The sequence below is a fragment of the Falco peregrinus genome, chromosome 3 (genome assembly GCF_023634155.1).
Source record: "Falco peregrinus isolate bFalPer1 chromosome 3, bFalPer1.pri, whole genome shotgun sequence".
In the NCBI taxonomy this organism is placed as follows: domain Eukaryota; kingdom Metazoa; phylum Chordata; class Aves; order Falconiformes; family Falconidae; genus Falco; species Falco peregrinus.
The window spans coordinates 81,239,786-81,263,055 of NC_073723.1; the positions used below are offsets into that span (position 1 = coordinate 81,239,786).

Below are 23,270 nucleotides of genomic sequence, written 5' to 3' on the forward strand. Positions count from 1 at the left end.
TTTATTGTTACTGAAAGCAAATATTAAGTTTTGTGAGTTCTGCTGCTCGTGCTTTTCTAACACACTAATCCTGCTGAAGGACCAAGCAATGTTGTTTCTCTCAGTAGCTGTGACATTTTCTTACCTAATTGTGACCAAGATAGAAGAAACTTCCTTAGTCCTTGATCTTTAAAGTAGTATCGGATTATGTAGAATAAAATAGATGGGTTTCAGGCCAGGACCATGAGAGACTTTTATTGTTACTGAAAGCAAATATTAAGTCTTGTGAGTTCTGCTGCTCATGCTTTTCTGACACATTAATCCTGCTGAAGGACCAAGCAATGTTGTTTCTCTCAGTAGCTGTGACATTTTCTTACCTAATTGTGACCAAGATAGAAGAAACTTCCTTAGTCCTTGATCTTTAAAGTAATATCGGATTATGCAGAATAAAATAGATGGGTTTCAGGCCAGGACCATGAGAGACTTTTATTGTTACTGAAAGCAAATATTAAGTCTTGTGAGTTCTGCTGCTTGTGCTTTTCTGACACACTAATCCTGCTGAAGGACCAAGCAATGTTTCTCTCAGTAGCTGTGACATTTTCTTACCTAATTGTGACCAAGACAGAAGAAACTTTATTAGTCCTTGATCTTTAGTTTAAAGTAATATTGGATTATGCAGAATAAAATAGACAGGTTTCAGGCTTGCCTTGATTGATTACTCAGTGTATGTTAAAAAGCACTGGAGAACAAGTTAAAAGTACACTTGCTCTTTGCTGGTAGGAAAAGGGACTACAGTTGTAGGGTGAGAATTGTCAGGACAAGAAAATACAAAGAAAGATAACCTTTTAAAAGGCACAAAGGACATTTGTCCCTTTTTTTAATCAGGGGCCCTAAGGCCTGTCTTGCACACATGGTGGTCCCAGAGCTCTAACTCTGACCCAGTGATGCACAAAGCCTTATACTTGTTTTCATTTTTTGTCCCATGTAAGTGGCTGACCTGAAATGTAGACTGACAGGCGTTCCTGCTTACTGAAGGTCAGAGGATCTTATGTTTATAGAAGGATTTGCCTTAAGATATTGCTGACCTTTCAAAGCAGATTGTTGCAGAGCTCACCGGTCCTTCTGCATTAAGAACAGACCTGTGTGACTCATAGGCAATAAGCCACAGAGGAAAGTAAACCTAAGCCATTCTGTGGGAAAGAAAACCACACACTGGCAAAGCACAAGACTGCAACAATGCATTAGGAGGGAGGTAGAAGGTTGGTCAGTAAGGAGACCCAGAGCAGAAAGCTGAATTCAGATCTCATATTTTGGGAGATCATTTTAGTTTATATGCATTTTTGGAAAAACTTTATCCCATTGAAATAATTTTGCTTTGTGTTAATCAGTACAAAGCAGGACTGGCAACAAATCTTTCCCCAATAACTGCTTCAGGGGTTAGAGACACAGAGGAGGATTCCTGTCTGTTTTAGTGCCTGGGCTATCTTAGCTGAGGCCTCTTTTGCAAAGGATGTTGCATGTGAGATCTCATGGCTGAGAGGAGCTTCCAGCTACTGCTGACAGTAGACACCTGACTGTTTGGGACCAGGCAGAAGTCAGGGTAGTTTTTTGATATTTTCAAATTTTCTCAGGCCATGTCCTTTAACAACCTTTTTTTTGCCATATTTATTTGGTTCCCTTAGCTGCCCACTCATTTCACTGATTTCTGTCTGTCGGTAGGAGATTCCTGAGTACTTTGCTGAGGACTAGGAATTCCATGGAGCAGCAGGTTACTGAAGATATAATGCAGAAGCATCTTGGCAGTTTTAACCTTAAGTTTGTGAATGTCTGTGGTTAACAGAGAGCCTTACTACAAGTTGGGAAACTTGAGAAGCAATTCAGAGATTCTGACTGGCTAACAACCTCCACGTATTGTTACAGTTAGCTTATTTGCAGTTCTCGTATAAATCAGTTATAAAATACCTCTTTCCATTGTACACTTTAATGAAGTACGGTATTGCTATGGTACACACATTGTTTTCCACTTCAAAAGTTGTATTTCAAGTCTAGACTTTTCTTGAGTCAGTGCCTATTAGTTTACCAAAGTACTTTAACAAGATGCATCGCTGAGATACAGGTTAATAGTAAATCTGCCTTTAAAACATGTCATTCCAGGGATATGTGAGGTTGAAAGGCAAAAATTTATCTTCATCTGGTTTTGTTCAACCTATGATTCGGCTTATTATCATTTTTTCATTATTATATGCTAATTTAAAATAGAATTAATAAGTGTTCTTGTAGGCACTAGCAAGAACCAACAAGGGTAGGATGGAGATTATGAATGAGAATAGTCATAATATGAAAAGGTGAGGAATTTTTCTTTTTCAGATTAATGATGATTCATGAAATTGTAGAAGTTGGAAGGTAAAATAGCTTTTTTGGGGTTTAGGCACACTTGAAAGGAGAGTATTTTTTGGTGAAACTTATGTTTTACTGTTAATACTTAACACGTTTACAATAATTTCTTAGTGATATCTTTGTTTATATTTACTGAGATGTGCTTTATGGTCTAAAATATATTACTTAAGGGGAATTATCAATAAAATTATGTATTTGGAGTCATTCTGAATTGCCTAACAAAATGAATGAATGATTGAACCACAATTTAGTCAGTATGTAGTAGTCTGAAAAAAAAAGGTAAGAAAATATTTGAGTCTGTACCATACTATGACGTATATTTCTTGAGTTCAGCAAAGCTGCACCCCATAAAAATATGCTAGTGAGAAACTGAATCATTATCAGCCAAGCTGATTATCGGCATGTCTTTTCATTGATTTAGAGCCAAATCCTGAAGCTCTTAATCAATCCTACCTAACTGTGAATATGTTAATTAAAGCTCTCATTAAGGTTAATTGAACTCTTGTCTGAACGACATATGGCAATGGTATTGAGAATACTTCAGGATTTCTATTAGTGTATTGTGTGTGTGTATGTATGTGTGTCTGTCTGTCTATCTGTATGGAAGAGGGAGAGGTATGTATTTGTTAAATACCAGCAACAGTCCCAGGATCTCAAGTATTGCTTTACTTGGAAGAAATTATTTTTTTTCTTTTTAAATTCAAATGAACTTCTTATGTTCCAGTAGAAGGTATCTGTCTTAAAACTTGCTCATTTCCTTGTAGGCTCATTCATCAGTGGAAAGGGCTGCATTAATTGGTAGTGTGAAGATTAAAAGTGTTTCTTCAGATGATACATTTAGTGTTTGTGGTGCAGCCCTGAAGAAAATTTTGGATGAAGACAAAGCTTCTGGCCTTATCCCATTCTTTGTGAGTACTGGATTTTAATTAATCAGTGGATTTATTGCTTCTGATAAGCTATTTTTGACATGAGTATATAACCTCATCCCCAACAGAAGGGTCAATAGGCAGCCTAGGTAGAATGCCAGGACAGGTTCCATGACTGTTTACACACCTCTCTGTGCAGGAGAGGCAGCTAATTTGAGCAGCTGGTTGCACTTCTCAGCAAAAATGGTGTCTGAAAAGGACTTAAAGTTATATTAGACAGTTGAATAAATGGGGGTGTATTTTGTAGTTAAATGTAGTCCTGCAGTGTTATAGTCCCCTAACACCTGAATACTGAACTGCCTCTTTCAAAAAGGTACCTTTATCTTTCAGATTCTAACTTACTTACACATAAAACAAATTTAAATGCAATAAATTAAATGATGGTATTTCAAACTTAAGTATTTTCAAGAAACAAGTTTCCCCTCCTCTCTACTTTAGCAAAGAAATGAACCTTCATAATATACCCTAAATGTCATCAAGATCAGACATTGTTAGACAGGTATCTGTGAGCATGTGACACCTTTATCAGGTGAGCTACAGGGAATCCGGCCGTGGAAGCTTTAGGTATTGTAATTTCTTGTTATCTGTCCACTTTCTTTTCCAGAGATTCCTGTTTCCACAGCCGTCTAGCAAAAGCAATGTTTATGTCTCAGTAGATAAAGTTCATAACCCCCCAGGTTTTGACACAGAACAGTGTTAGATTGGATAAAATTCTAAGGTTTGGTTCTAAGTACCTGATTGAAAAGGATATTTGCTTATTCATCAGATCTACCCCTGCTGTTAGTTCAGAACACCGTCTTATTATTTCAAGTTAAAACAAGATTTTACCATTTGTTTTTTCTTGGAGTAGGTAACCTTCATTGGTTTTTTGTACACCATCAACAAAATGTTTTGCTCATTTCCAAGCATTATGTCTCTACAAAACTTGATATAGACCATTGGCTATATAGATCTGTTGAGGTGCATAATATGCTCCCAAGAATATGTTTTTACTGGCCTCTGCTGAAGAAAAATTGGACAAACACACATACACCACCCCACTCCCCATCTATCTTAGAAACTGACAACTTCAGAAATGGAATGTTTTTGAGAAAAGCCGTGTCTGACTTGATGTTTTTTTCTTTTCTTTCATGAGGTAACATTTTGAAAAGGGCTAATGTGACTTAAATTTCTATGAACTGTTTTCAGAGGAATTAGCAGATTAAGCTTGTTTATAGTCACGGATAAGGCCAAATGGGACAAAGAAGCTTAAATTTCACCAAGCTCTTTTGAAAACGTAATCTTTTCGCTCTTCTTGTTAACCTTTAGTGTCTGCTTTTATGTGGTATGAGGGTGGCTAGGGTGAAAAGTATTTTTCATATGTGCAGAATGCTGCTGATTTCTAGCCTGCCTAGAACTAGTGAGTCCTTGGGATGACCAAGCACATCCCATCAACTGCTTTCCATTATAAGACAACCATGACTGAGAAGCAAAGCATCTCTAGAGCTTCCAAAATGAACTTCTGTGGGATGCACCTGTTGAAGTGGAGATGTGTCATAAGGCATGTTTGATTTCTCCGTTGTATGGTACCAGCTTATAGTATCTTATATAGGATCCTACTTTTTTTCTCCCTACAAATACTAAACAATTACAAGTACAGCACTATATCACATCTCCATGCACTAACTACAAAGTTAATGTGTTTTCCTCAGCTTTTGTCCATTAACAAAAAAAATGCAACTTGCCCCTCATAAATATTAATTCCTTTTTAATTTTTCTATGTGTAGCAAGAGGAAATAAAAAATTCTGTTTTATGTATTCAGTGACACTTTTACAAAGGGTGATTTAACTGTTGTTTTTCTTCCTCTGTTTGCTTAGCTGTGCAAAACAAGCTTTCAAAGACAGCAAAGGCTCAGTCTGAGTGAATATGGCCTGTACCAGGTCTTCCATTTATTTGTATACATAAAACATGTCAGCTTAGATTAAACTAGGTCTCATTAGCCTTATGGTTGGCCTCTTAACTCAAAAGGTGTGTTAATTCTCTGTCGTGCTGAGCAGCAGTCCATGCACTGTATTAGTCCTCCCCTTCCTGGCTTGCAGATTTCAAAAGCCTTTCAATTTCTTTTGTTCTTGAGTAATTTGGTGCTATTTTATTTTGTTCTGGTGACAAAGATATGCACATTGACAAGAAAACACCTTATGCCACTTTTTTCCTTGTCTCCCTGTATCCACTGATCGTTCACTAAGGATAGTGACTCAACATCAAAGCAACAAGTTTAACAGAGGAAATTCTGCCTGAAGAGACTTGTGACAGCAGAGAGATCATTCCTAATGAAGACATCTTTGTTGCATCTAAGCTGATGCAGTTGCTATTGTAAGGAAAAGAAAAAAAGTTTTGTAGGGAATTAAAAAGAAAATACAAGCAAATTACAATGCCTTATAGGCATGATTCTCCTCTATATTTAATGAATAAATGACGACTCGTTATACTGAACTTGATAGAAGTGCTTTGCTTGTAGAGGTGAGTGGAGAATTAGGGGCACATTTGCTTGATGTGAACAGGTTCTCTCATTACAGCAATCTGCTAATTATAGGTTTGCTTTTCACACACATAGGATTTGGCAGTCAGCCTTTTTTGGGGAGAGGCATTGTCTTTAAAATGAGTTTTTGACTTCCTATCCACCATCAGTATCTTTTAGCACTAGTAGTATGTATATAATTTTGTTCATTGAAGGCTATCGACAATTAGTCTACCCAGACCTCTCCTTTTGTTTCCTTTTTTTTTGAAAAATTAACTTGTGTTAATTTGCCTCTCAAAATACTTTTGCAGAAACTGAACACAGAGATATTTTTATGTAATAAAGCAAGCAGACTGTGCAAACAAAGCATTTAACCGTGTCAGGGCTTGGGCACTAAAGTTGTCACAATTTATAGAGGAGCAATTTCCAACTGTGACTGATAAGCAGCCCTTCATCTGGCCACCAGTTAAGGGGGAGCTTTAAAGCACGTGCTGAAGTCATGTCCATTTCATTAATTATAAACACTAACCGGTGGTTAAGCACAGGCATAAATGCCTTTCTCAGCTGGGCCCTGTGCTTCCAGCTTCAAATGTGCCTCTGTGTTGGATGAATGTTGACAAGGATGCTCAAACGTGGAGACCACTAAGTTAAGCACTGCTAAATCCAGACATGGGGTCCGCTGCACTCAAGCCTAGTTCACTTGAGTGTGTGTAAGTGGCTTGTGAGCTTTATGCTGTCTTTCATAAATCAACATGATACATTGCAGCTGGCATATATATAGTACTTCAACAACCTCATCCAGTATAAAGCTGCTATAACATGATTGCCTTGCTGCTGAACAAAGGCAAAGGTGCAGCGTGAAATATCTCTGATTCTAGCTGAAATGACTCTTCTGAATGACGATCTGCAGGATATTAAGAAGCAGGCTGTTTGTATCCAGACTCACTCGGGAAACAGTAAATCAGAATTAGACTGACAGAGGAGCCATCTTTTCAGTAGAAGTTAACACGTAGATGCTCACCACAGATTTCCATTTGGAAGAAGCATTCTCAAGACATGTACAGATGTATAGGGTGATGTTCTTTAACCCACAGTTTGCGAATGACTGCTGTTTTGTAAAATACTGAATGGTGGTTTAGTAAACTTGCAGTTTTCTTCAAGCCACAGACATTCTCATGAGTGCAAGCTGTCAAAAAACTGAATAGAAGATAAAAACAGTAAGAGAACATTGAAAATTCTGCCTCATTGTAGTTTATTGCAAATGAAAAGCTTTGATGGTGAAACTGCAGAATAGACCCACATCTTTTTCAAAAGCTGTAGGAGGTCTTCCAGTTGAAAAGATTGAGCGTCATTGCTCTCAGGCATCGTAAAGATTCACGTATGTTTCCTGACATAGCTCTTGATTTCAGGAAAGCAATACAAGAGATGACTGATGCAACCATTTTAGCTGCTTTGTATCTGAAACCAGGCTGAGTCAAATTTGAAGTGCACAACCTGAAAAGGACAAGGCCTGCAGGCTATACTGAGCCATCAGTCCCATTTCTGTGATGCAGCCTGTCCCCCGCCCTTTGCACAAATGTGATTTTGCCCATGTTATACAGGTTACAAATTGAGTTAGATTCATTGTGTAGTACTGAGGCAGGGTAATGAGAGTCCTGACAAGAGCGGATGCTGTCACTGTAAGTGGTTTCTGAGAATTAAAACAAGGAGCTTTGAGGTTTAGACACCTGCAGAGAGGACAACAAAATTATTTTAGAAACTGAGGTATACTTTACAGAATAAGCCATTATTTAAATAAGTAAGCATATGTTTGAATCTTTCATTGAAGCAATATACTCCTTATCCTGATTAGACAGTACTTTAACTGCAGTACAACACTAATAACAATAATGTGGAACTTCCTATTATGAAATCTCCATCATTATTTGAATTGCTGGACTAGCCAAGGTAATTACAGTCTAATCTTGTCAGAAAGTCCACACCATATTATCATAAAAAATATATATAAAAGCAGAGCTAGGTCTATAGTGCCCTCTTTATTTGGATATTTTCCAATCCAATGGGTTAACCCCTATACTTTATGTATATAGAAAAACTTGAATTTTCATCACGGTATCCTCCATTTCTTGTGACCCAATTTGTAGATCTATAGTTCAACCAAAGATTAAATGCAGTTTTCTCCTGATTGTGGGAACATCTTAGGTAGACAATAATGTAATAAATGTATTTTCACTCAATACATGCATGCCCTTTTAGTAAAAAAAGGGAGCAAATGTATTTCATTTTTAAGAAAAAAATCCTGCAAGCTTTTTGAAACAACCTCTCTCAAAGGATGATTAAACTTCCAGAGAAGTCATGAACATACCTTAAGGCACTATAATTATTCTGTTCTTCTTATGTGTCTCAGGAATATGGGAAGGGCCTGTATAGAGAACATTAGATTATTTTGAGGGAAAAATGTGTGAGCTACAAAATTTTGTTAACAATACGTACTTCTCATTTTCAGAACTGTATTTGTTTCAAACTCAGGTTCTTAGCAGCTTGATGTGGAAAGAATACTGAATTTTCCCTTTCTTATTTTAATAATAACTTTTCTCATAGCCAAGATTTTTTATTGGTGCAATGAAACATGATTATAATTATTAATAGTGCTGTAATTGTGAGGTTGGGGGAACGTGTGCTGTCAGGGGTAAAATGTTGTCAGGGGTTTATATGGCTACATTTAATCAGGTCTTCCCTATATAAAGGTAAGATATGACTTCCTCTAAGAGTGTACATAAATTCATATGAATTGAGTACTATCTGAGTACTTTCCATTAAACAGAAAAATTCAGCTCCCTACAACAATTTAAAATATCTCTGAGGTATATGATATAGTATAGATATTCAAATAACAATGAAATGTTATATATGATATAGTATAGTATATATATCATATAGATATGATGAATAATAATGAAAAAATAATGAAATGTTATATATGATATAGTATAGTATATATATCATATAGATATGATATGGTATATGATATAGTATAGATGTTCAAATAATAAAGAAATGTTAAAAAGTGTACTTAAAAGAGAGTTTTTATCGCTCTAGCAATAGATTATTGGATTAGTTCAATATTGTTGGGATGTGTAATTTTAAATGTATGGCTTTTTGGATACATGTCCACCTGCCCTTTTTACTGGATGTTTGTGTTAGTGTTAGGATTTCCTAGATATTTTGAGAAATCTAGTTTAATAAGTAGTACAAAAACCATCTCTCACTTTGCATGAATTCTCTAAAAGCCTGGAACTTGCAAATGAAAATCCCATCATATTTATCCAATTTTTTGTCTCATAGCCAGATTATTTTTTCCAAGATACCAGTCCTTTTTAGTGTGGTGTTGCCACTTTATTTCATAGAATGAAAAGAAGAGGAAGAAGAAGAAGAAGAAGAAGAAAGCTTTATGGGAAATGTGAAAAGCAAAAAAAAAACCACAGCCCATGTTAAAACTTCATGAGAAGTTATTGGGAGGACTAGTTAGGGAATGCCCAGAGGCACATCTCTTAGTCCTGAGATGTGTACAAGACTTGCTTCAAGATGTGACTGTAAATGATTCGTAAAGGTCTCCAATATCCAATAGCTGGTAGAAGTTAAAAGTCAATAAAATATCTAGCTTGAAAACAGGTGGCAATTTATGAATCAGGCTGAGTGTTCAGGGGAACAAATAAAAGGGTAAAATAATGGTAGCTATCAAGCAGTCTGTTTAATTAAAGCAGAAACACTTAGTGCAAATGTGTAACACCCTTTAAAAAAGAAGGAAAAAAAAGACCCTCCTGAAAAAGCTGGCATCGTAAAACTTTTGAGTAATGAGAACTCCTAGAATTAATGAGATATCAGTGAAATGCAGGAGAGACAGAATGTGAATGCCCAAGCTAGAAGAATAGAAAAGAGCATACACTTGGCAAGTGAAACATGGTATTAGGCTAAAACAGATTGTAGGATTTTGGCAAAGGATTTGCTACTGGCATAATAACATGAAATTATTTTTCTCAGAAGTAGAAAGCTTGTTGTTCTAGAGAGAGACTAAAAGCTGACAGCAGGTAAAGTCATATCAGGTAATAATATCAATGTGGGAAAAGTCCTTCGATACAGAAGTGCTTACTCACGTCATGATGACTGTAACAGAACAGGCTAAAAGTCCACCCATCCCACACACTCAAGCCACCAGCTGCACATCTCAGCTGGGCACCTGCAACGTGTACCCATCCTGCAGCAGTTCCACAGCTAAAGCAGCAATGACAACAGTGCATGCTGCTCTCCAGTGAGATGTTCCTTGGTGTGACAGGAAGACCTACTGTACTGGACAAACTACACAGACACTTAAGAAACAGGAGCTATTACTTGGCACGTTGGATGAGCTAGGGAAGTCCAATGCAGTGAAGGAACCACTGGGGAAACATTTCCTGATGGTATCACTCTTGCTACAAGGGAGAACAGTGAACCCAAAGGCCCTGTGTAACTACTCATTACAGAGCTGTGAGGCAAAAATGCACTGGGTGGAGTTTTAATATATAATTGTATCTATGTTTTGCTATGACAGTATGTTTTCTTGAAAGGTCTAGTGAATGGACCGGTATCATCTAGGTGTTCCTTTGTCTTCTTATTGGTCTTGTCATGAATTCACTGTGGGGTGTGCACACACACAGACACACACATACCAGAAAAATGTGGCTAGTTGCAGATGCATAGGGAAAAGCAGTGAAAACAAAAGATAGTGCATTGACAGTGTACTTGGCAGAAAAAGTAACCAGAAGTACAAAAATACCACCCCACCCCCCCCAAATTCTGGATTTGACATATTTATAGTCATCGCCTGGCTGTACTATAATTTGTGTGTGACCTCAGATAAATGATCTAATTCCTTTGTACTTCAATACTTTAACTAAACCGGCATACTTTATTTGCCTATTTAAACTATAATGTCTTTTATTATATAAAAATCCAACAGAAGGCAAAACCCAGACCTAGCCTTCATCAATGCTTGCAAAAATGAGACAAGGTGTTTAAAACAAATGTAGCAATGAAAAATAAAATAATGTCAGTTTATATGCACTTGATCGCTGTTCTTTTGGGTTATAATTCTGTCTGCATATTCCCGGTAAATTACCATAGCTCATTTTCACCTAGTTATATTCTCTTTCTGCTGTGAAAATTCAGCATTTATGTTGCCTCTGCTTTTGGCCCACTGGTCATACAGCAGGACACATTAAATGAGGCATTAACAGAATGAAGGAAAAACAGTTCCAGTACATTAGAATTAATTTGGAAGAAAAAGTTTCTCTGGAAAAATATCTTGCAAACCTAATAGTGAACATATGCTACTAGTGAACAGGTCCCAGACTGCAGACCCATTGAGCACAAATCAGTTACAAATCTCGGTTCCAGAGCTGTGGCTCTTTAATTCAGGCAGTAGCATTTTACGATCCATTCTGTCAACAGGAATTCCAGAACCTTTAAGCTGTTCAAGTTCAGAGCTTGCTTATATACCATAAACTGCAAATCATTTTGATGATGTTTTCACATGGGAAGTTAGTACTGGACCACATAAAAAGCATATGGAACACATAGAAAATATACCATTAATATAATACTGTGACTAAATTACATTACTTATCAGTCAATTTTATATTAACATTTGATTTTATGAATTTGTTTCAATGGATGCTTATAGGAGCTTTGAAAAAAATCAACCTAGATTCCCAAAAGTTCCACTGAAGGATAGGTATTGACTAAAATAAATTTATTTCCCCCCTATATTATCTATTCTCTCTGTTCATTGTTGCCTTTGCAGACAGTTTTTTTCATTTGGTAATTTTCTTTGCTGTAACAAATTTTTTTGCCTTTGTTTTTTTGGCTTTGCAGTTCTGTGCAACACTTGGAACGACTCCTTGCTGCTCCTTCGACAAACTGTTAGAACTGGGTCCTATTTGTAAGTCTTTGCTGCTACTTTCTAAAGCTGCAGATACCAGTTTAAGTCACACTGAGTCATTTCCAGGGCATTGTGCAGCGTCAGTGTCCAAATTCAATAAGGCTACTTATAGATGAGACCTTCAGTTTTCTTTCTAATATTAGGTCAAGCAGCAAGTCTAAAGAGTGCAGAGGACATTGCCTCAAGGGTTTTAGTGGGGCAAATTTTGGAACACTGTCAGTTAAAAATTACTCTAAGTTCTTCAGGTTGTAAAATTTTTCTTCACGTCCTTCTACCCGCAAGCACATCTAGAGCAATGGTGAAGATCAGGGAAAAGCTGAACACTAATTCTCCTCTGCATTGAGTGTTTTATTTCTGTGTGGTTCTAATGACTATAGAAAGCAGTGATATGTGCACCAAAAATCCACATGTATTTTCCCTCCCCTTTTTTTCCTTCCTCTTGCAAGAAAATGGGACAAGTGCCAGGGTGTTTAATACAGTGATCGAGTCACGGACTCTTCATAAGTATTTCTGTGTTGTGTTTTGCTGTGTCAAGCTTTGATCAGCACCAAGGCTTGGTCAAAAGCACATACTTGCTGGCTGATGAAAATGCAATGGAAGGGCACCATATATATTCAAGAGTACATTTAGAACAGGAAGTGTATAGCCATAAGCAATTGGAGGCAGCCTCATAGAAACACAGCTAGATTTGATGTTCTGTTAATTTATTCAGTTGAGGCCTAAACATTTGGAGTTTGTATGGTGGGGACTTGCTCTGTGAGGTTTCCTTCCCTTCAGCACAAGTGCCAGAGACTCAGTTTCTCCCAGTCCTCCTTTCTAAAAAGGTTTCTAGTAGTTTGCTTAGCAGCTAGAGATTATTTTGCTGTTCATATTATTCCTATAGACCTGACCTAATAAAACAGTGACACCTACACTTTCAGATATAACAACTAATCATGTGTGTTTCACCAGTTGCTCTCAATGAATTTCTGCTTGTGCAGCAGAGACCAGCAGAAGGATTACACACTACTCAGATCATAAGTCTCATGTTAGCTTTTATGCATGCAGGTCAATTGTCTTCTTAATATACACGAGCAGTAGTCCTTTGAAATAAAGGCAATGTCCAAACCAAGTATATTTAAAAATAAATAATCAGTTGAACTTTGAACATGTTTTCAAGTAAACCTGAGTTGTGGATGTTATGAATAATATTTTATTAGCTTTTTTAAGACATTTATGCAAAAAGAGAATGTAGTTCACAAGAATGCAAATTCCAGCTTGAACTTGGAGCCCAATTGCAGATCTGAATGAATATACCTCTGTATGTGGAAATACCCATCAGAATTATTTGCTGACCAGTGTAAAGATGTTATGTGGGCTTCAACTCATAGACCAGAATTGTTACCGTGTGCATTAATGCAGGTGAAATGTAGCAGAGTGTGAATAGTAAATTACATAATTAATTAAATATTTTATGTTGCTTAATATTAGTAAGATAAAGCTAGACATGTAAGGACTGTATTCTAGTAGAAGTGGGGAGGAAGAATATGTTATGTATACATCTTTATGTATTAACAGAAACCCAGGTGGTAGAAACATTTAATCTCTTAATTTAATTTTAAATTCAGAAAATAATAGCATCAAAGAAAAATCTCATAGGCACTGGGTTTCATGCAAATTAACACAGCTTTTTAATCTGCTTTTTAATTTATTTCCCCTTCGATTCCTTTTTCTTTTTTAGGTAATAAGGAAAATATCTGGATGCATATTGATGCAGCCTATGCTGGGAGTGCATTCATCTGCCCTGAATTCAGGCATCTTTTGAACGGAGTGGAGGTAAATGAAGTGTTTCTTCTCTAGCAACCTGCTAAAACCTAGCTCTTCCACAGAATTTGTGTGTTTCTTATGCATCCAAAAGTAATGATTCTTCTAGAATCTCTGAGTACGCTGCACCTCAGTTTGCACTACAAATTCTTGTATATTCTGTTACATTTCTTATGCTTATATAATTTTTACTGGTTTATTCTGGGAGTATGCAGGTAACCACAGTATATAAAAGTTTGTCATTCAGGATAGCAAATGATAGTGAATCAACAAAGTGTTTTACAAAATAGAAAAGAGGAACGCTTCCCTGAACATCCAAAAATGCATGTTTATAACTTCCTAATTCTACATTACACAAAAAGGAAAAAAAAAAATTAATTAGCTCATTATGTCGGATTTTTTGCTTGCATCCTCAGTCATATAGGATACAGCCAGTAGCTGTATCTCAAACAGGCAGGGTTTAATAACAGAGAGAGCTAAATGAAACATTCTCCCCACAGCACTCTTGTTCCTTTCCTGCCTCCTCGCTGAGCTACTTGGCATTGAGTTGCTTAGATAAGAATACTTCAATTTCCTGCTGCTCCCCTCAGACAGTCAGATAAGTCCTTGTCTTCCACATCAGCAGAGAAAATATTACTGTTTGGTAAAGCCCGAAGTTTAAACACAGCTCTGATAGTTAGTGACTAATGAAGAAGAGGAGGGAAAAACCCATCACAAATAAAGCATTTATTTCTGTCTCTTTTTTATCAGCAAATGAAGCTTGTTGTAATTTCCTGTGGGGGAATATTTTTTAAATTATTGTTATTGGTTCCCGAAGGAAATGAAACAGCATCCCTTGTCTGGGCCAGCATTTGTTGTAAGAGTAAATATTGAACAAGCATGAATAGGCTTCCTACCTTACATATTACAGGGAGATAGCTAGGTGGATGTATAGACACATAGACAGACAGATAATCTTATTAGAGCAATTGTTAATTGTTTACAAGTGACAGGGAGGGTTATGAGAAGCAAATAATAGTAGGAAGGTTCCATATGGAATAGTCAGATCCTGGTGCGGCTAGGCCCCCATCTCTCTTTTTTAAGGCTGATGGCTTCTGCCTTTTTTAAAACACAAAACATGGATGAAGCCTTTCCCAGACAATGTCCATCTTACCTCCCTCGGTTTCCTCTGGTGCCACACCTAAACATATGTCATGTAAAATGGGCCTGTTACATGATTTATATAAACATGTATTGTGAATGCTTATTCTGTGTTGGTTTTTCTTTCGACTTAGATGAAAAAAATTACTTTCACTAAAAGAAAATACTCTGATAGTAAAAAAAAATGTAATTTCCTGGTCAGTTGTAATTTTATGAATGAATGTGATACACAGATTCTGAACTAAATATATGATTTCTCTCTATATATGAATTATGTGTGTATATTTAATATTCTTGGAAATAGAAAGCTTAGTGAATTGTTATTGGAAACTGGGATATGAACCACAGTGAATGTTCCTGATTCCTAAAAATGCAGGGTTTTTTAGTTACACTGATACATACTTTTCCGTAACACATGTAGTATATACTATAAAGTATAACTGTTAGCAAATGCTAAAAATGTTCATAATATCAAAAGCCTAGCTGCACACCTAAAATGAGTTCCATCTCAAAAATAAATGAAGAATTAACTACAATAGTTAAATAAGGTGGCATTAGCATGAACATTATCTGTAAAGACCAAATTCAGGAATTAATTTGTAGTTACAAAGTAAGGTGTACTCAGACAATGTGACAAAGTTGTATCATTAGCACATGGATCCTTTTCTCTTTAATAATTCTGGTTTTTATTTATCCATTCTCAGTTTGCAGATTCGTTTAACTTTAATCCTCACAAATGGCTCCTAGTGAACTTTGACTGCTCTGCTATGTGGTAAGTATTACAGTAAAAGGAAACATTACAAGAGACAAAAATCACATGTTAAATTAACCTGCCTTTCTAGCAGTAGACATTTATTTACATTTCTCTACTGAAATGAGAAGTTCTGGATAGCTTTAACTTTGTAAATTATTTACAAAATTCACTCTTTCATTTAATCCAAGTTTCAAAAGTGTAAAATTTATATATAGCACTGAGCTCTGCATTATGTTCCAGAGAAAAAGAAATCCTGAAAAGTCTACAGATTCCTACTTGCTCCACTTTGGGACTGTTTAAAATATAAATGAAAAACTTCATTTAAGGATGTTAATACAATGAACAGCATGCTTTTTCTTCTTTTCCATAAAATGTCTTTTTCTTTGAGCATTGATTCTTTCAAAAGCCTTTCTAAACATGCTTGGGATTTGGCTGATGAAAAGCAGCTGATTTCAAAAAGGATTATTTATGCAATTTTGTACTGATTTTCAGTTTCCCCAGATGACAGCAGAGATGACATTTTGATATAACAAGATGCCAAAGTAGAAACTCATAGACATACTTTGAAATAAAGTTAAATATCATAGCAGTAATAGCAGCAGCAATAAAAACATCCCATAATAGATAATCCCATTATGTCCCAAACTGGAATCTCCAGAACGTAGTGTCTACCAGCATCATGACTAATGATACTTATTAGCAAAACAGCTATTCAGTATATTCAGTTTATTTATCAAAATAAATGAAAACATTAATTTCAGTTATAATAGAACAAAATCTGCAAAAATGAAAAAAAGAAAGAAAAACTGAATATTAAAAAGAAGACTAAAACATAATCCAGAAAAAGGTGACCTTATTTAAAAGAAGAACAAATATGAGACAGTAATCACTCAGTTGTCTTTGGTTAACCTTCGTCTCTTTTAATATCTTCAGCAAAGCTGACTTTTCTGCAAACGTGTAGATTATTCAGATAATATATTACATGTTTTCCTTTAGTAGTCTTCCTGACATATGCACTTCAGTTATTCCAAGACATTATGGTTTTTTCTTCCTTTTCCTTAGAATAAATGACTTACATTTTGATGCTGATTCATTAGTAGTGGCAGTGAGTGACCCAAGACTCCAGTTTATAAGTACCTCATAACTAGCTGTTGCTCTGTGTATACGAAAATAGGAAGACAATGAAGTTTCTTTGCTAGTTTCGTCCATCTTTTTCTCATCACGCAAAGACATTGTTAACACAGTAGCTACTTGGAAATGAGATAATACACCATCATTCTCTTTAATCTATGTAGGACAGTTCAGGGCCAGAGCCTAGTCCCTACGAGTTTAATTCCTCATTATTTCTGCTTTCCCCAAAACCCCTGTGGAACTATATTCAAAACATTTTACCTGGCTTTCTTCTTCCTAGCAAAGCTTGGATTTTAGAGTTAGGAAAGTATTTTTCTCCATGTTGTTTCTTGCTTTTTTCTAGATAAACCATTTCCTAAAATGGTTGTTTTCATAGTTGGGAAGATTCCATTAAGAGGAATCTCGAGACTTTGCAACATTATTCCTTACTCAAAGAGAAAGCTTTACAGCTATAGCCATTCAGGCTTCATTTCAGAAAGGCATTTATGTATAGGTGTTATTCACTTAATAAAGAATGAGGTACACATTTAAAGTTAAACTCTTTGAATTGAAGCCAAAACCATTGTCCAGTTACTTCTAAAGCCCTCATCCAAAATTCACCTCTCTCATCAACTGTAACACTGTCTGAAAAGCTGAATTGTAATAATAAAGGATGAAGGAACCTGGTAAGAAAAAGTAACTGTTAAGGATACATAGTCCTCAGGATTCATAAGCAGTGTTAACCATGATATTGTAATAACAAGGAAAGAGTTCAATGAACAGTGAACACCATTTCAGAATCAAATTAATCTGAGTTCCATTGATAGACAGGCTTCTAAATCACCCAGGCTCCTCAGCACTTTCCCCAGTAAACACTCGTATTTCTTTTCCCTGCAAGTTGATTAAGATAATCTAGCTGTTATATCTGTAATGTATTTACTTAAATACTTGGTGCAATCTGTAGTACTGATCTCATTTGGGATTTGGAGACAATTTTGTCATAAACATGTTGTAAAATATACTGATTTCTCAACATATAGAAAAAAGCAGTCAATTTCCTATAAAAAGGAATTTAATATTGCCCTTCAGAGAGGGGTATATTTTCCATATTCAGATGTTAGGGTCATTTAGAGACTTTGCCTTGAAACTAACAGTCCGTTTTCTCTGACTTGTTTAATTGGTACTTTGGAATATCACAAAATAGGAAGAAGTGTCTTTTTTTCAGAGGGAATGAAAATAATAATCTTGCAAAGTCTTGGTATTTTTGCTTTTCTCTACTTCTTTTGGGTTTAGGTGTAAACTTTTGGTTGGGAAAGGTTGTTTTTGTGTTTGAAGGAAGGTGCATACAGGAAATCCCTATCTGTAGATGGAAGTCAAATTTTCCTGTTGTATTATAATATGGTATCAGCTTTTTGGTTATTGTATCTATCATTTAAAATGGACAGAATAGAGTAAGGTTGTCAAAAGCTGCAGATGTGCAATCCAAGTCAGTCACTTTTTACAGATTTTCACTACTTTATTCGCCAGGATTTTTGTTGTGAATTTTGTATTATGAGTACTTAGTATGTGAACCTGTGCCGCTCAAGCTTGATCTTAGTAGGTCTATTATCATAACATCAAACATTTAAAAGATGCTAGTTTATCAGTGGCATTTTTGAAATATATATTCAGGATCCTTCAGTGAACCAGGGGTGTTTACAAAGAAAGTTAAGAACACCACTTCTGTCCATTACCAGACCACACAAGCCCTTACTGCAAAGAAGTTTAAATACATAGGGTAAAGTCTAGACATGGTCTATAGAAGTGCAGCTCAAATGGTTCATATACATTGATGTCCAGGCTTTGGATTTATTTTAGTAATCCTTTTAGATAGTTTTTCATGGTTGCCAGATTAAGACCTGTGAAATCCCGAGATGGAACAGACACCATCTTTTAAAAAAGCGGTAACATCACCAAGGAAGTACAAGATGACAGCATTTTATATCTTCGAAGCTAGATGTTCCTGCAGAACAGTTAGGTGTTCCATTGTTTAGCACAGCATATTACAGGAGAAGATATGAAGCACTCAGAATACAACTAATTATATCGCTTGTAACTTGGCTTAGTTGTATACAGAATGAGCTACCGAAACACAACTATATCAAAGTAATCAAACATATCAAATTACAGTAGAACAACTAGGTTAAAAATATTTACCCTAATTAAACCTGCTTTCAGTTAATATTTCTTCCTTCTGTCCACATGACATTTCCAGCACACAAATAAAATGAAATTGTTTTTATTGAGAGCATTCTGAATATCTTTTACTATTTTTCATGTGCATAAGCTATATACTTTCCATACCTGAAGACAAGTACTTAACCATTAACCTTAGTATTTTCCTGACCATTAGTGAGAGGAAGGCTTTTTGTTTGTTTGAATAAGATGTTTTATGAGCACAGTCGAGATGTGGATGAGAGTGGAAGTATGTACTGGCCTGTGGATTTATATATACACACTAAAATACTGGAAATTAGATTTTTACTTAGAGATTTACAATTTTACATCAAAACACAGGAAAAAACGGATGCATAGAACATCATAAACAGTTCAAACATTTGTCATTTAGAATGTCCCTGTGTTGACATAATTATTGCTTACTTTGTAATGTATCTGTAGGCCTAATATAATGGTGTATCAATCTTTCCCTTTTTGATTTCTGGTTTCTTCTTCTTCTGCCTCTGTAAACCCCAACATTTGGGAAGGTGAGTCAGTCTTACACATGGAGTGAAGCATAAACCAGGAAAATCTTGTTATTACCCACAGGCAAAACGTAGCTTATTCTCTTTAAAAGGGACACACTGGCTTTTCAACCTTAGTCCAGTCACATCCCTCACTAGCTGGCAGTAGTAAGGTATGCTTCTCAGTTTTACGTTGTGCTGTAGTATGCTGTCACTTACTGTATATTGGGTCAAGCTAGGGCAGGGTGGTACAAGAAGGAAGCCTGAGTCTGGACCGCGTGGCTCTTCCCTACTAGTGGCTGCTGCCACCACCACAACGTGGAGGGACAGCGGCCAGCATCCACAGAGCCTCACCATGGCTGTGCACAGTGTCTAGGAAGCTGCAGCTCTTCCCACACAGCTTTGTACTGCAGTAATTTCAAGGCAACTTCTGTTGACTGCAAACATTAACATTGCTTCAGCTAGTCTCACATTCTGGTGTGAGTGTCTATCACCATAAAAAGATCCTCTGTGTCTGTTTCTTGTCTGTTTTTAAATATGCAGTCGTGCAGTCATGCTGCCCGTTCCTGCTGAGCCTTACACTTAACTACTTGTAAGTACAGTACTGATATGGCTGTGAAAAAGCACTGAAAATGGCACAGGCTGTGCTCAGGAAATATGCCAGTTTAAACACATTCAATTTGCCTTCCCTTCTTGTGGAAATTTAATCCCTTAAATTTAATTCTTAAATTTCTCTATTTGCTTGCTTTCTTTTTTATACAGGGTGAAAAAAAGATCAGATTTAACAGATGCCTTTAAACTAGAACCCGTTTACCTGCAGCATCACCATCAGGAGTCTGGTAATTTTACGATTAAATGAGATCATGTTGATTATTATGTATGCACACTGCTCTTTAATGGACAAAAAGACTTAAGATGAAAACTGAAATTTTTAAAACTAAGTTGTTTAGGAGCCTATTTCCATTTTCAGAATGCCCTAGGGAGTTAAGCTTATTAAAGTGCAAACACATGTCTAGGGAGATTTTAGTTAGTATAAAAAGCAACTGAGGGAAAGCCATTTTATAAAGCATTATATTAATAGTTTTGTATTAGGATTTCCCCAGCTCCAGACTTACAGCTTTGTAGGAGTGTTGATAAAATTTTTAATGATCTTGCGTCAGTCAGATAAACATATTATTGGGTGCTGTGTATTGAGTCCCTTAACCTGCCTTCCCCAACACATCTTTCTCCAGAATGGTTTCAAGCTATGATTTGTTTTTAGAGTTTCTAAAGTCTGTGACCTTTTCCTTAGCTTTTCATGCAGGCTCTGATTCAAATTTTCAAAACCCCATGTCAGGAGCAAACACTCCCTGAAACTGCAATAAAAAGGCGAGCTGTGTTTGATAGCTACTCTATTTTGAGTAATAGCTATCGGGGACTTTATCCTGTTGGTCTGGTATTCTTACATTGATTGTAGAGAAGGTGGTAAGTGTAGACTATCTGTCTTGTACCAATTGTTCACAAATGCTTTTCACAAAGTGCTCACAAAGAATTTACAAATCTTAGGCCCTGTACAAAGCTCCTTAATGGATTAGTGCTGCTCTTTGCACATACCTAGCAACTGCAGAGTGGCATTTACCATCCTGAAGACTGGTTTTACACATTTGGTTATTAACTGATTAATTGTGAAGAAGGTCACAGCAGTGCAGCGTCAACATGTGGTGCAAGTTCCCTCACAACTTTCTCAAGAGGCTGAATCACATGTGGATGTTTTTAGCATTTACTCTATCTCATATTTCTCCTGGAATTGCTGGTGCTGATCTGTGTTCAGATGTGTATCGTGAGTATTTTTATCCTCTCTCTGTTATGGCTATGAACATATTGACATTTAAATTAATACCATCCAGAATTCCACCATTCACTAAAAAGCCCTAGGAAAAATGGATTCCTGTGCTTTTACCCTGAACTGGCAGAAATGTTACACTTTTCCTTTTCTACAGTTCCAAGCAATGCAAATATAGACCAGTGCAATAAATAGGAAAATGCAGGAACTCTGGAGCTGAAGTTCACCCTCCAGAGGCTAGAATTGTTCAGGAAAAAAAACAAAACAAACAAATAAACAAACAAACAAAAAGACTGTCTTTTTGCCTTTTAAAATGAGAAATACAAGTTATAACAAATACACCTGTCACCGTCTTTTACTTAACATACATGAAAAATATTTCTCTTGAGGAGAAAAAATCCAACCTCAACTAAAGTGAAAATAAGTTCTTGTGACAACTGACATTGCCGATACAAGAACCATAGGTCTTCCCCAGGTTAAATAACACCAGAAGGAAATCAAACCTTTCCTAAAACTAGGTGCTTTCAGTGAGGCCACCTAGCTGATCTGAAAACTTTATCTCCCCAGTTGGATGACAAGTTGTTTAGCCTTCATCTTGCCTTCAGAAGCTGTGATAGCATGTTATATGATCTGGACATAATGATTTCAAAGAGATCAGCTGATTACTAGCAGTCTAGTGATGTTGAATTTTTCTATGCTCTATTCCCATTTGATAGCAATTTTCCAAAGAGCTAGACAACACTCTTCAAATGCAAATGCCTTTAGTTAAACTGTTAAGTCCAGTCCACACTTATGCCTTCAATAAACAGTCAAATTTGCAAAGGTGCTAGGCTGTTACAGTTGATCCCTGTGGGTGGGATGTAGGAGTCATGAAAATATGACTTGTCTAGTGGAGGGTCTTATTTTCTGAATATGTCTCAGGTCTGAGAATTCCGATCATGGTTTACAAGGCAAATGAAGTAGTATTTTTTAATTCACTCATCTCTCACTCAAGAATTTAAATGAGCGGAAAAATGTCTCTATCTGTGAGCAATTACTCTTAATAACCATATGGCAATTATGTATGCCCCCAAGGGGAAAGTCTTTATTTTGTCATTAATTATAATTTCATGTGATTTGCATCATCACACCAGGAAGATTATACTAGCTTGCTTGGCAACCCACGGTATAGGTCAAGTCCTAATGGCAATGCTGGAAGAATGCAGCTTTATACTCTATTGTGAACACCACATATGCTCCCGTAATGCAATTCCTCCTGGTTAAATACAGATGTAAGACTACGGATTGTAATCAAGGACTAATCATTGATTGCATTCTGCTTCAAAGCCTGTGAAAGGCATTGTTGTGGGTCATTAGACATAGTCCCTTACAGGAGTGCAGGATTATTTATCCGTCACCAGTTCTTTACTCTCTTTGCTACCAGTCTTGCAGCTATCAAACAAAAATGGCTGCTACAATGCAGAAGAATGTGGATGTTATCAAATTACCTTCTTACCAAGCTGACACAACCATGTTCACTTCCTGAAGTCCAGGAACAGGTTAATGATTGTTGGTTGTTGTGTGGGGTTTTTTTGTCTGGAAAATAACCTGGTAACACATTAAAGAACCAAATGACTGTATGTTGCAGAGAGGAAGGACCATGGTTTTTTGTATGTTTTTTGGCTGTGTAGATGAGAGAACATTGGCAAGAGAGCTTGTACACAGGAAATACAGGTGGTTTTTTAACTCTTATAAAATAAAAAGGCTGAAAATTATGTAAATGACATAGACTGGTCAAATTCAGAAGCTACAGTTCTATACTGTACCTTGCAGTTCACAATTTCAGGAGCACTTTGACAGCATTTTCCCATGAAATTTAAGTACTTGTGAACTTCATAAGTTCCTATGAAGCTTATACTCCACTGCAGAGTAATAAAGCTGAATAAACAAGCTAAGCAGATGCTTCTACATTTTCCTGAATAAGTATTTTAAATTTTATGTCAGTTTAATTTCTGTCACTGTCTTACAGCAAGTAATCTGGTTTTATGTTACTGTTTCCTTACTGTGAAATCAATTTAATTACCTGATTCAAAGAAACCATCTTAAATTCATCTTGATGAATCTTGATTCTGTGTGCTTATACAAAAGATAACTAATAATGCTCT

The 23,270-nt window shown here is 36.3% G+C and overlaps 1 protein-coding gene across 2 annotated transcripts in view; it reads left to right on the forward strand.

Moving 5' to 3' along the window:
• DDC (dopa decarboxylase) overlaps positions 1–23,270 on the forward strand; it is a 77,234-nt gene that overhangs the window by 35,631 nt on the left and 18,333 nt on the right. For both annotated transcript variants that reach the window (XM_027783838.2, XM_005235410.4), the window contains exons 6-10: positions 3,141–3,284; positions 11,711–11,777; positions 13,498–13,592; positions 15,425–15,492; positions 20,067–20,143. In XM_027783838.2, the coding sequence (XP_027639639.1) occupies positions 3,141–3,284; positions 11,711–11,777; positions 13,498–13,592; positions 15,425–15,492; positions 20,067–20,143 (451 nt within the window). The remainder of the gene's footprint in view (positions 1–3,140; positions 3,285–11,710; positions 11,778–13,497; positions 13,593–15,424; positions 15,493–20,066; positions 20,144–23,270) is intronic.